Source organism: Pholcus phalangioides, unplaced genomic scaffold (genome assembly GCF_987345545.1).
Source record: "Pholcus phalangioides strain wild (caught in Gottingen) unplaced genomic scaffold, Ppha-v1.0 ptg000039l_1, whole genome shotgun sequence".
Classification (NCBI taxonomy): domain Eukaryota; kingdom Metazoa; phylum Arthropoda; class Arachnida; order Araneae; family Pholcidae; genus Pholcus; species Pholcus phalangioides.
In genome coordinates this window covers 14,118,048-14,132,787 of record NW_028301625.1, presented here as the reverse complement: position 1 = coordinate 14,132,787, position 14,740 = coordinate 14,118,048, and the positions used below count along the sequence as shown (strand labels likewise).

The 14,740-nt window shown below is 34.6% G+C and overlaps 1 protein-coding gene across 4 annotated transcripts in view; it reads right to left on the bottom strand.

Moving 5' to 3' along the window:
- The window catches only part of LOC149065606 (twitchin-like), an 834,903-nt gene that overhangs the window by 84,645 nt on the left and 735,518 nt on the right, over nucleotides 1-14,740 (bottom strand). For all 4 annotated transcript variants that reach the window (XM_089253452.1, XM_089253454.1, XM_089253453.1 and 1 more), the window contains 2 exons: nucleotides 11,692-11,724; nucleotides 8,198-8,263 (listed from right to left, as the gene is read on the bottom strand). In XM_089253452.1, the coding sequence (XP_089109578.1) occupies nucleotides 8,198-8,263; nucleotides 11,692-11,724 (99 nt within the window). The remainder of the gene's footprint in view (nucleotides 1-8,197; nucleotides 8,264-11,691; nucleotides 11,725-14,740) is intronic.

Here is a 14,740-nt window from a genome sequence, read left to right as displayed (position 1 = left end):
GTATTACAAACATCTCTATTAATTCACTAATCCCACCAGCAGAAAAAAAAAACCAGATGTTATAAAACTATAATGAGCAATAGTTATTTGAAAAATCAGAAAAAAAGTGATTAAGATTAAATAAACCTTCAAAAAATTCACTTATTCTGAAAATTCTTTGATTTCATGCATTTATATGCATTAATGATAAAAGAAGCCAAAATGTGCGAATGCATTTACACATATACATTTACCAGGTGTACAAGTATGAAATGAGGATTTCAGAAAACAGATGGTGCACCAATGCAGTTTGTGCTATAAAGATTTGACACTGCGCCATTTTGTTGTGTCATCAACAAGTGTCAGATGCGCACAAGTGATAAATTGGAAAAGTGTGTGCATAGTGTTTTGTTGTTGTGTTCAATGTGTCAACATTTATACCGAACAAAGAGCATTCGCGGACAGCATTAATTTTTTGTTTTCATTTGAAGAAAACTGCTGCTGAATCATACCGATTACTTCGAGAAGTTTATGGTGAACATGCTCCATCGCAAGATACGTGTGAATTTCAGCGTTTCAAAAGTGGTGACTTGAATGTTGCAGACAAGGAACATGGAAAACCGCCAAAAAAATACGAAGATGTGGAACTGGAAGCATTGTTGGATGAAGATGATACGCAGACACAAAAATAACTCGCAGAGCAATTGGGCGTTAGTCAACAAGCTGTTTCCAATCGCAATGCTCCATGACAATATGCAATGCTCCATGACAATATGCAATGCTCCATGACAATATGCAATGCTCCATGACAATATGCAATGCTCCATGACAATATGCAATGCTCCATGACAATATGCAATGCTCTATGACAATATGCAATGCTCCATGACAATGTTCAATGTTCAATGTGCAATGCTCCATGACAATGTTCAATGTGCAATGCTCCATGACAATGTTCAATGTGCAATGCTCCATGACAATGTTCAATGTGCAATGCTCCATCACATACGGCAAAAGCAGTTCGCGGCACATTGGAAGCACTCAGCTGGAAGTTCTACCCTATGCGGCTTACTCACCAGACTTGGCTCCTTCCGATTACCACTTGTTTGCATCGATGGGTCATGCACTTACTGAGCAGCGCTTTGGTTCGTATGAAGATGTGAAAAAATGGCTCGATGAATGGTTCGCAGCAAAGGGGAAGATTTTTACTGGCGTGGTATTCACAAATTGCCCGAAAGATGGGAAAAATGTATAACAAGCAATGGAGCATACTTTGAATAAAGAACTTTTTATCATTCTTCCAAATTTAACATGTTTTTTTTTAATCCGCATTTCATACTTGTACACCTGATACATACATCTGGGTCTAATCATTAGTAACACATAGTAATGGTATAGGAGTTCCTCATCGATAAGAATTGATACATTAAAAGTTCTTACTTTGAAATGAGGTCTAGAATAAAAAATAAAATATACAAAAAATTGAATTAAAAAGGAAAAACTCAAAGGAAAGCTTTCCAATTTTTTTTTTAATTTCCACATTTAAATGCTTTTGTCATGCTTGCATAGCAAAATACCAGAACCACAGTTTTTATCAACAATATTTCAAACCTCCTTCTACTATTTTCTTTTGTTAAAAATGAAAGATAAATAGTATACCATTAATTAGCTTACTATTTGTGGCTATCAAAAAAACTTGTGGTCTAAAACTTTATTTCACTAACTTGAACACTTTTAAGAAAAACTGTGAAATATATACATATTGAGTTCAAGGGCATAGCATGATCTGAGGGAAAATAAGGGTAAGGATTTGAGTCCAACATAAACATGATCAGTCATTTTGTTAATCACATAACAAAGCTTTTATTTAATTTTTAATATTCTATTCTCGATTATTTCACTAAAATTTGATACATTACAAAGTTTTATTAAATTCATTATCAGAGAAACACAAACTAAACGAACAAAAAAAAGCCAAGTAAAATAAGAAAATATATGAAATGAATATTCACACTTTTCTTCTAGTATGTTTTACTAATGCACATGATCAGAACTGGGCATGTAAAAGCACTCTGAAACAAACTGTACTGCACATTGAAATTATAATTGAAGTTAACATCAACAATAACCATTTTCAATCCACTGTAGGTCTCTTATAAATTTTTCTATTTTCTTCACTCCAATGCCTTTTCCATTCAGGTTATTCCTACTAGCTTTCTGATCTCATTTTTGTATCGTGTATAAGGCACTTTTTTGGACCTTTAACATTTCAGGGATTACTTCAAGATGTTTGCAGTCCTGTCTTCTATTGATGTATTCAGCCCATTTCTATTTAAAATGAGTAGTTCTCTTCATAAAATTGTATATTTTGTACTTTCATTTGACATCTTACCTAACAGATTTCCTCTATGCTTTTTCTTCTAATACATTTTTCAAATGAGCATATAAATCTCTCCATGATCTTTTGTACTGTCTGCAGTGTTTGTATATTTTTGTTTGTTATGTATTTCTGTTTGTTATAGTGTCTATGTCTCAGCTTGCTTTGTTAGTGAATGCTGGTGGAAGAATAAAGTGAGCAACTTTGGTTAAATACTTTTTTTGCAAGCACAATGGCATTTTGCTCTTAGATTAGAACCCCAAACCCCCTCCCCTATTTGTGTATGCCAATGTTGGGACTTCGCAGAGAAATAAAAAGCGTTATAGCGATCATATATCACTTAGCAGTCGGAACATTGGATCTTCGCTTCGCAATGCTTTCCACAAACTGGATTTTTGCATTTTCTGCACAACATCAATGTTTTGTTTTTACATTTGCTCATGTAGCACTGTTTGCGTTTCGCCAATTTCTCTGTTTGATCATCGTCAGAGTCTTCAGACAAATCTTGAGGGGGGACATCTACCTGCGACGAAGGCTGATCGGAGTTCATCAGCTAATTGTAAAATGAAGTTCCTCCGAGAAATTTTTTTCTTTGTAACTTTTTGTCGCAAATTCATGCATTGATTGCGCTCATATCAAGGATATTATGAAACACGTGCATCGGCCAGCGCCTTGAAGGAGATCGCACAGAATATTTTCGCGCCATCTGGTCTAAAATATCTACCCCAAATTTTGTTGAGTTATAAAATTCCACAGACTCTGGGGGTTTTTTTTTCATTGGTCCAAATTTCAATTGAGGTATGAAGGGAACTCAAAACCAAGACATTTTTTTTTAGGTTTTCCCTGATACACAGTCATTGTAATAAAATCTTTTTCTAGGAGTTTGGTATCGTATAACTGAGAATTTGAGTTTATGATAACATTAGGAATTTCTCATTGTTCCCACGAGACTAGTATCAGCCTTTTTCAATTTTTCCGCAAGCTTCACTGAAGTGAAAAAACTATCTCGGTTGTAATATTCCTTCCTTTCTTTAGGTATGGTTCTGCAATCTTCATTACAACATGTTCTGGAAGAGGTACATCATTGGGACGTAATTCATCTTTGCCGAGATATGGAAAACCGTTGCACATATGATTAGAATTAACATCAACAATCATCCAGAACTTGATTCCAAATTTGTCTGGCTTATTAGCCATATATTGAAGGAATCTGCATATTGTCTTTGTAGGAAAAAGCTGTTCATCTACCGTCAAATTAAGACCTGGAATGTAGCATGACTTACAGTTGTTCATGAACTCATTCCATATTTCTGAAACTAAAGCAAATTTATCTGACTGTAATCTATTTGCTCTTGTAGATTTTACGTCAAACCTTAAATATTTCATAATTTCCCACAGAACCTATTTCTACCCATGGTCTCAGTGAAAATTGGTGGCCCCGTGTTTTTGACCACAAATCACTAATGGAAGTAGATTTTGCTAGAGCTCCTCTTAGGTACATGAGAGCGATAAATGCATCTAGTTCTTCAAGAGAAAGACTCCAATCATCCATTTCAAACACTCTCTTAGCCTCACACACTGTGCACTCATGGATATGTCTCAACATGTGCTCATTGAAGAAGAGTCTCCAAGCGCTAAACGCAACAGTAACCTTGTATTTCTCTTTTAGCGTAATAAGATGGACTTGGTGAATCCTTCAAAACGTTCTGTTTTTGATGCCGACCAGTGAAAGGAGCAAAAATATCTTCAACAGTCCATGCAGTTTGACCATCTTTTCTCAAAAGCTGATTGCCAGGTTGAAAGTGTTCAGAATCCTCGCAGACATAGACATGGTGTCATCTACGACCTCGATGTCAACGAGATTGACCATGTCTTCTTTTCCTAATCATACATACTGCTAAGTAGCTGTTTTCATCTCCAGCATTCAAAGTATTATCTAAAGAAAAAAAGTTACTGGAAAATTGGGTGGAAAGAAAGAGAGAGAGAGAGAAAATGCTTAGCCACCCACAGAAAAAAAAATCTATGTCACAAAATAATTTTCTCATTTATTAATCAACAATTTTCATATAAGTTTTGAAAATCGTATTTTTCTTTCCAATCCGGGGAAGATTGCTCTTGAACCCTTGCCACTGAAGCTAATACCCATGAAACAAAGCAAAATAGAAGTAAGAATTAAAAAAAAGGATAATGATCTAAAAAGGCATCAAGTGGAGGGCATAATCAAAAAGGAGGGCAAGTTCTCTCAACCAAAAAGATTTGTGGTGAATCCAGTGTAATAAATGTCCAAACATCTTACCTTGGTCATCATAGCTAGCTTCACTGGAAATATCTTCCGAAGAAAAGTCGCTTTGATTTCCTGTGATGAATTCATCTTCGCTGTTTTCTGCATTTTACTGCTCTGTATCTTCCACTACATCAGAAATGTCTTCCGATATATTATTGAGAGTTTCAAAGATTTGTGGGTATTCAATTTCCCGACAATTTGCCATGATTTCCCATTCACTTTCACAGAGATTGAGACTCAGAAAAATGTTCGCACTGTGAATGTGTTGAATGAACAGACAAGGGCTCGCAATGTCAAAACACAGTGATTAGCATGAAAGAACTGTTGCACCACCAGCAACCATTTTATTACTGTTTATATAGTTTTATTGTGTACAAAAAGACACCCTATGTGAACGTTCTTGTGTACACACTGAAAATGCATACAAAATACTGTCTCTGGATGACATGTGAACACACGCTTTTTTATGTATAAATAAATATATATAATCGTAAGTACATGACAGTAGGTAACATAAAAATTTCCTGGACCGTGGATGACAATATTGAAGGAGGTCCCCTGAAGTATAAACTAAAAATATATTTTATAAGTGTGCATTTAACCCCCCCCCCTTATACTCCCCTTTTGAGACGGGTGGCTTTAGCTTCAAACATTGGGTGAGAATGCATACAAAATATCCCATAGCATTGCGAAGAACCATTTGAAAACTTGTTTCCTTGAGCTTAAAAAGTGAGCGAGATTGAACACGATTCTTTATATATTTTTAGTAAACATATTTAATTTTTGAAAAAACCATGCATTGTAGGCAAAAAAATGTAGCAACTACGCAAATACTGAGAGTAAATTTCAAAATTCAAACAGCGGTCAAAATGACCGCTCGGTAGTTCTAGGTAGAATTTTTTTTACAAGATCAATGAAATTACTTAGAAAATTTTTTTCACCAAAAAATTTCTTTCATTAAATTCGGAAAAGTAATGGAGGGAAAATATGCCAAATTTTGGAAAATAAGGATGTAGTGGGCGATCAAAGTTCAGAAAGCGCTCAGAATGACCGCACGATAGTTCTAGTGTTAAATGCTTTAAAAGCAATAAATACCTCCAGTCATACTCTGTTGCTTTTAAAACTCCTTTTCAAAGATTAAGCTTTACTTTTTCCTTATCAAAAAGAATGATTACATTTTACTTACATGTCATACATTTTTTGAATGATACCTATATGTATTGTCTAAGACTTCTGTGGCCATCATTCAATCACTTACAAGTAGATGCTGGGCCATGGTCTAAGGTAGGGGTTCTCAAACTTTTCCGCCTATGGTGCCTCTTTTCCCTATTCAATGCTTATCTGCAAGCTCCAACGGCTCCCCAGAGCTGTTTAACAAAGGAAAAGAATATTTTCAAAAAACATTTGTCAGGGTCACCGCTGCAGGGTGCTGTGGCGCCCAGTTTGAGGACCCATGGTCTAAAGTGTTTTTTCCTGACAGCTTCGTACATCTAGCATCATCCAGTTGTTTTTTATATAGACTTTTCAGGCTTGATCAGCCACAGAAATGGCGCATTGGCTGGTTTGAGTGGATGTGTCATGCTCTGATTGGTTGCATGTGGGATCTAGTGGTGATTGGTTGTCTCAGTCATTTCCTCCCTGGCTTGCATTGGGGGCACATGTAGACTCTCTGTGTCGCTGAAGTAATGGGACCCAAGCAGGATGCATCTTCATCATCTTAGGTCCTGTTACTTCAGTGACACAAAGAGCTGAGATGTGACAAGAGCCAGAGAGGAAATGACTGTGACAGCCAATCACCACTAGATCCCACATGCAGCCATTCAGGGCACAACACATCCACTCAAGTGAATCAATGCAGTTCTTCTGCAGCCAATCAAGCCTCAGAAGTCTATACAGAGAACAACTCGAAGACACTAGATGTACGAAGCCTTTCTCACTTGTTGCAGCAACTTATGTCCATTTAACCTCAGAAGATGCCTGCAACAGATGTGGGCAAAACGTCAAGAAGAAAATGTCTTCGCTTATAAGTCATTGATACCTACACATCTTTTCTATCTCATTTGTCACTAAAGCTTCACCTAGAGCACAAATGCAGACACAGTCAAATGCTTTCATACAGCTGATGAAGGACAAATATATGTATTGTTATTTGTATTCTTTGTTCCACTTTGTTCTTTTCTTATTATTTGTGTGTGACTGCACAAAAATGACCTTGAAACCTGCTCGCTCTTTCAGATGAGCTGTCAAAATTCACGTCTGAATGTCAGTACCCAGAGCCCCACAAAGGCATTGCTCACAGGGCTCTAGGCCTGGGACAATTCTCATAATTCTTGCTTTTGCACGTTATAAATTAACTATAGAAGGACCCATGAAAAGTCTGACTGGGGGGAGGCTGCAAAAGATCCTAGCCTAAGGGCCCTGCTCCGGGATGTGGGGCCATGTCAGTACCTAAGCAGAGTTCTATTATATAACTCATAGGCAACTGATTGGCCCAATACCATATTGGACAAAAACCATAATCCCCAATTTAGATTCACACATTAACACCTACAAGCAATAACCACGCAATTCGTCACTTCCAAATTTAGAAGTTAGATGGTAGATATAACACACACTTCCAAACAATCCGTTTATGTTATGTATACAACATATAAACATGTACCGGAATGGTTATGCATTTACAAGGTGCATGAGTGGTTCAGTAATAATAGCAATGCAGTTATCTCTATGTAATTTCGCCACAAATTTTTTAAAAAGTTAATTTTAAAAATTTCAATAATATAGTTAAAATGGCAAAGTTTTTTCGATGTTAGAATGTAGATGAAACGTTCTAATTCTATTATTCAGAGCTCAATAATGAGCACCTTCTAAAATTGAAAATAGAATGAATGATTAAATTTTAGGAGATTTGTTGATGAGCCCATCAAACAGTTTTTTTTCAAACACATTGACAGTCAAAGTATTTTACCAGTTGAACAGCAAAATTAATTTCAGTCAGGCAGTTTCTACAGAACTGCTCAAAACAATTATTTTTATTTCCTACAGCAAAAATCGAACCCCGAATGAAGAAATTCAGTGATATATTGCAAGGTATGGTGGTATTTCTATTAAAAACATGTAACTTTAATTTGATGAATTATTTTGCTTTTGTATCATGTCGACAAGTTTTAAACTAAATAAACTCTATTTAATGATTGTGGAGAAATTCAATTTAGCAAATTTATGTAGGCCTACATGTGTTTTTTTTATTCTTGGAAACTAAGTGCTATTTAGATGAGCAAAGACACAAAACTACAAAAATATCCTAGCTCAGAATAATTTCTATTAGAATTATTAATTAATGGAAATCCTTAACTGTTGCCACCAAGTTTTTCTCACAATCATTATAGCTTCCAATGAAACAAAAACATTAATGTTAAAATATTATTTAGAAATTAATAGCAGACACAACAAAATGATGTGAAATGCATTTTACTGTGTAAACATGTGTATATATGCATAAAGGATGCATAACATAGTGAATAAAGAATTTAATACAGAGAAAATAAAAAACTCACCAAACTGGTCATAATCAGCTACTTTTCCTTCAGAGCGACCTCTCACCTTATGTCCATGAGCATCAACTGTTAGAGAATGGAAAAATATATTAATACAAGTTCAGTGTGTGATGTGTTATTTAATTTGTTTAAGAATTCCATATTTTTTCAAAACCATGAAAGAAAAATATGACTGAGAAATAAGAAACTCATTTTGATTACAAAAAAATCTGTGTAAAAAAATCCCTTGATGTAATACAACTTAACAACTGACGTTAGTTGACTCAAAATTGCAATTTAAATTCATCTGGAGTCAACTAACTTCAGTTGTTCAATCGTATTATCATTGTTCATTTCTGTAACCCTTAAAGTGTCCAAAGATAAAATTACAATCAGTGAAAAAATTATTATATGAACCCAAGGGTGTTGGTTCACGTGTGTTGAGTTACATATATTTCTTTAATAATAATAATAATTTTATTTGCTTATGGGGCCAGACCCATGCAAGGATGGCATACAAAGATAAAATATACAAGTAATAAATTACAAATCATTAGTATACCAGTCGTAGGACATAGAACACACACACACTTCAATTTAAAAAATTCAGGAACTTCACTATATCATTAAAAAATAAAAGTTTTTCAATTTGGTATTCAGAGAGGTGAAAAATTAAAAAAATTAGGTTTTGTCTGGTTGGATCATGGAAAATACATTATTTTAACAGAACAGCTCTTTGCAAATTAAACAATGGGTATTCAAAAATAATATGGAATACGTCGAAGGAATGACTAAAGTTATAGTTACAGTTGGAGCAATTCTCGTCAAGCCTTAGTATGACACATCTGCTTGGAACACGTAAAAACCACTATTCTTCCTAATTTAAAAATTGAGTGTTTCCAAGATATGGGTATATTAAAAAACAGATAATTTTCTGATGTAATACTGAAAAATATTTCATTGTAATCAGCTTATCTAGTTTATCACAAAATTGATTAAAGATCATTTGAATTGTTAGGTCTACGTATCTTGTAATAATGGTAGGAAAATATTTCTTGAGCGCCGCCGGTGCGACCTGCAGATCCCAAACAAATGGGGGTTCAATTGTATATAGCGAATTCAAATTATCAAAAGCCCAGTTGCAGCCATTATGCAGTGAGGGGCGCTTTAAAAGGGCATTGTAACAGATTTTGGGGAGTCAGTTATCTGGGAACATTAAAATTTTATACCAGAAAAAGAGGGTATTTTTTAGAAGAGAAATTTATATTGGACGTCTGGTGGATTCAAGTCTAAGAATGTAGCTGGGGCAATATATCTGGACGTTGTGAATAATTTACGGGGAAACAAATCTGGCACATTTTCAATGTGTAATCAGTGATTCAGTGACCAGATTGGTGAAGCATAATTTATAACAGACCTTGACAAAGAATTAAATAGTCTTAATGCCACAGGAACAGATGAGTTGTGTGACTTACTGAGTATCTGAATAACTCCACCTGCAGCCACTTTAGCTTTGGCCACAACACGATTAGTATTTTTCCGGAAAGAACCCGAGCATGAAAAAATAACACCTAAATAGTTATACTCATTCACTATTTCTAGATTTTCGCCTTCCCACTTAAAATAGTCTCCACGAGCCAGTTTGCCGCCCTTTCTGAAAATCATTATTTCAGTTTTGTTCAAATTTGCAAGTAAGTTAATTTTTTTCTGAAGAGATCATGGCCACACACATGTTGTTTATGCTTTGTGATACAGTTTTGCAAAATTTTTATTTGATTTTATTTATTTAACTTTATAGGAACACACAAAGTTAATAACACTTTGAATTTGGCACTAACAGAGAACAAATAAAACAGAGAGAAATATCAGAATGAACACGGCTTCAATATATTTCATTATACTCTAAAAGACAATCCTGCTAGTCGACAAAAACTTTGATCCCATGGTGTTCAATATTTAGAGGTTCCACTGTATTTGTTATTTTGCATTTCTCAGACGTTTGGGACAATGAATGGGTTAAAGACATAAGCGTTATCAGTTTTTTATAACAGATTTCTTATGTTACACATATCTTGATGCATCAAAATCATTTTGAGAAGAAAGTGTGAGTGGATAAATAAGCGCAAGTAAATGCAATATGTTTGAAATGCTCTATTCAACTCTCAGCTATTCGATGCACAATCCATCTCAATACAACTCCTTTTCCTGCACTTCCAATTAGATCCGCCATTCTCTACAGATAGGCCAGACAGCCAGACAGCATCTTTTCTAGTTGCATCCATCTTTTGGGAAGATTCAAAATCATAAAAGTGATGGGAACTTGGTTGCATCTGATTTTTCAGGTTCAAATTTCTATAGAAGCAGGTTTCTGAAAAATTTGTTTTTTTTTTCTCTTCTTTGTAAAGGATTTTTTCACTTTTTATCAATATTTTTCCAATTGACTTTCCCTTTTTGGGCTGAATTCCTTAGCAAGTTTGGAATTCATGTTCATCTTTGAAAAAATGCCCCTTTTGGCCACCACCACACAGGCTTATATATCTCTAGCATGGTTCCTTTATTTCTACATCTTTAACATTTTTATCAGTAATTAGCTAACTGCATATAAATCACTAACTTGTAATTTTCAGAAAAATTTAGGGATGTCCCGTATTTAGGATTGAAATTTTCTGCATTCTCTTTGATTATGTATGCTATAGTGAACCTAACCATGAAGGTATAATTTTATTTGAACCCATATGGATGTTACGAATATAAATTATAACAGATGAATAATTTTATCAAGTCTGCCTGCTGACCACCTATGCCATTGTCACAGACAATAGGTTGAGAAATGCTGCTCTAAATCATCAGTGTGATCCTCCCCTTCCTCGAAGGGGGTCGCAACCCACACTTTGGGAATCACTGTCTTGGAGTAATAAATGTGAAGAAAGAAAGCTTTTTCCAGATAGTTGTACTCTCGGTGCAGCATAAAGTTATTGACTTCAGGCAGCAAAATGTCTAGGACCGGCAGTGAGCGCTATGGCAGACAATTATATGAAAGGATCAGAAGTCAATCAGTGTAAGTAAATTTTTTGAAAATGACTTTTGCATTGCAAGTGTCTCTTCATTATTAAAACTTTCAGTTGCCAAAGCATTCAAGTCACTATCTACTTATATTATAACAGCAGATAGCGCCACTGATAATGCCAATGGAACAAAAAGATTCTTTTATCTCAATTTTAATGTATATTCACTTACACTGATCGGCTTCTGAGCCCTCCATATATTTATCAAACTGAAAAACATGGATTGCTGATTCCATAGCAATTCTACTAAAAAAATGTGGAACTAAGAATGTGAAACATATTCACAAATATTTTCAGCAAAGCAAAACATAACTTGAAAACTTTCTTTCAGATTCTTGTGTTGACTTACTTCAAAAATTATAGTAATAATACTTTTGAAAAACAATTGTTAATACCTAAAACTTTGCTTTTATTAATAAAAATTAAATTAAATACATATATGGTCCTTACGTAGCTTCTTTTTAGCCTTTTCTTTCCTTGAAGCTAAAAAAGAGAATGCACAATAGTATAGTTATTCAAGAATACCTCCAAACAGCAAAAAAATATAAAATAAAAACATAGTCAAATTTTAATAAGTCCAACCAGGGCCACACAACTAAGGGAGGGGGAGCAGGTACTGGATCAGAGGTGACACCAAATTCACCCATTAACTGCTCCTTCTACATTACACAGGGGCATCAAAATACTTGCTTGCCCCAGATGACAATTGTCATACTACTAGATACTTTAATGTATCTAGTTGTGGCCCTGAGTCTGACTTCTATAACACTTCTTTTTTTTTAAACTTGAGTTATAGCTTGTGATTTTAAAGCTTGATAATTTAAAGTTATTTTTTTAAGTAATATATTTTCATTGAACTGAATAATGAATAACTTGAATTTTTGTGATACCTGAAAGCAATATAGATAGCCAAAACATTTTTCAGGTATGAAAATTTGACTGTAAAAATAAGGTTGCTTGAAAAATAATGAAATTTTAAATCAGCTGTATGTTATGTACATTTAAAAATATAATATATACAGGGTGGTTATAAATAAACTGACACTACTCAGACGTATGTAGTGCCCATTCTGACAGAGACATCTTAATGGAACTTGGTATATAGGGTAAACGAACTATGGGGAAAATAAAGATTCAATAAAAAAATAGTTCAATTTTTGACCACCAGGTGAAAAAGTGAAGCTTTTTTTTTATTGCAGTTATCTTTTTCCAATGGTCCAAATAACATGTATAACAAGTTTCAATGAAATACGTCCACCAAAGCAGGTGCTACATAGGTCAGAGTAGCATCAGTATAACTAAGCTGAGTAGTGTCAGTTGAATTATACTGACACTACTCCAACCTGTGTAGCACCCATTGTGGTGGACCTATTTCATTGAACTTGGTATATACATTATTTGGACTATGGGAAAAAGACAACTACGATAAAAACACCCCCTTTTCATCTGGTGGTCAGAAACTTAACTTTTTTTAAATTGAATCTTTATTTTTGCCATAGTACATATTTGGTATATATCCTATATACCAAATTTCATCAAAATACCTCTATCAGAATGGGAGCTATCGGCCTCTGAGTACTGTCAGTTTAATTTTAACCACCCTGTTTTTCAAGGAAACATTTATTTTCTGCTGAGGTGAACTCGGAAAGAAAAGTCATCCTGTCTCCACCGGGACATGAACCCAGGCCTTCTTGCATACGACCCAGGTTCAATTCCTAGTGAAGAAAAGTAAATTTTCTATTCAAAGTTCATCTTGGCACTAATATCCAGAAAATTTCTTTCTTTGATATGTTGTAGGCTAAAAAAGTAAAATCTTTTTGTAGTGAAAATAGTTTGTGAGGGCATCTCATTAAATTGATGTGAAATCATGCAAATAAAATATATATATATAAGCAGATGTTTATATCTACAATGTTTACCACAAATATTATCTTTATATCTCTTAATTTAACCCTTTAGGCATATCTCACCTAGATAGAAGCCTCTTTTTTTAGCATTGACAAGCCCAGATAATTTGTATAGTTGATTTTTCAATAGAAAAATTTTTGCTATACCCCTTAGTTTCTACCAGCTGAAAATTGGAAGTAATCCTAGTTCATTAAACTTTTTAAGAACTTTTGCAACTATAAAGAGATATTTACTGATGTCACAGAAATATTTCTCATCAAAAACAGGTGCAACCTCTTTATTTCAGATAAGAGAGGAACTACTGTTTTATCCTTTGTTATCCTTTCATGTGCTTCAAATGTCTATAAGCAATTAGTGAAGTAAACAATGCCAAGTAATGTAACATTATATGCACCAAGTTATATTATAGTCCTCCAAGCATGTGAGATGCAGATTGGCTACGTCATGTTACATCACATCAGATGATTCTTTTCTTTTAGGTAAAATGACTGCGTGTTGAAAATCGCGCATTAGCAACTGCGTTTTATCATTTGTCATCTTTAGTGCTATAAGTGCTTTAGTGCTTAGAAATTTCAGTAAAACACCATGGCAGCATGGTGTTTTAGTGAACACACTCAATGACAATGTCATTGCAGTGTTTTTTTCATAAACATTGGGTGCTCAAACAGTCACTGTAGTGAAGACAACTTGTAGATTGAATCTTAATCTTTCTGCACATAATTAAATTTGTTGAACAACTCAAATCCTTCATTTTGATTTTTTCAATTTCAAGACACTTCATAAAGTCATTAGTGTTCAAGCAGATTTTGAAAGATTTTTTACTTTCATTGATTAATACCACACCTGAAAGGCTGGGGGGCACAATGATGAAAGCTGGGGAGGGCATGATGATGATGATGATATCAATTCATATACATGAATATATATTATATCAGTCAGCTCTGCCATTGACGCTGGGGGCAATGTCCCCCCCCCCGGTCTCCCCCATCTCCGCTCATGCCTCTATGAGCTTAACCGAGAACAAAAAAATAAAATAATTAACTGTACTGAAGACAATCAAGACCAGTGCCCATCTCCATGTTTTTTAAGTCTTAATTGTAAATATTTTTTGCTGTAATTTCCAAATGTTCTATTTGAGAAAGATATTATGTACATAGTGGTTAATATACATTTAGTGGCCAAAAAATTAGGAACACACCTCACTCATTGCAATTTACCCGTTCATTTAAAAAACAAGAGATTTGAGTAACTTTGAACATCACATGATTGTGGGTGCCAGAAGGGGCAGTTCCAGTATCTCTGAAGCTGCTAACCTTCTTGGCTTTTCTCAAACAACAGTATCTTAAGTCTTCAAAAAATGGCAGCTAAGAAAAAGAACTTCAAGCAGAAAGCAGAATAATGGGCGGAAATTGCTTGTGAACGAAAAAGGTGCCAGGCGACTGACAAGGTGGCAACAGAAGAGCTACAATGCAACAAATTGCAGCTCAATACAACTCAGGATTATGGTAAAGCATATCTTTATGCTCTACAAGACGGATCTTAAAACAAATTGATTTTAATAGCCGGTGACCAACAAGAGTCCCTTTGATTT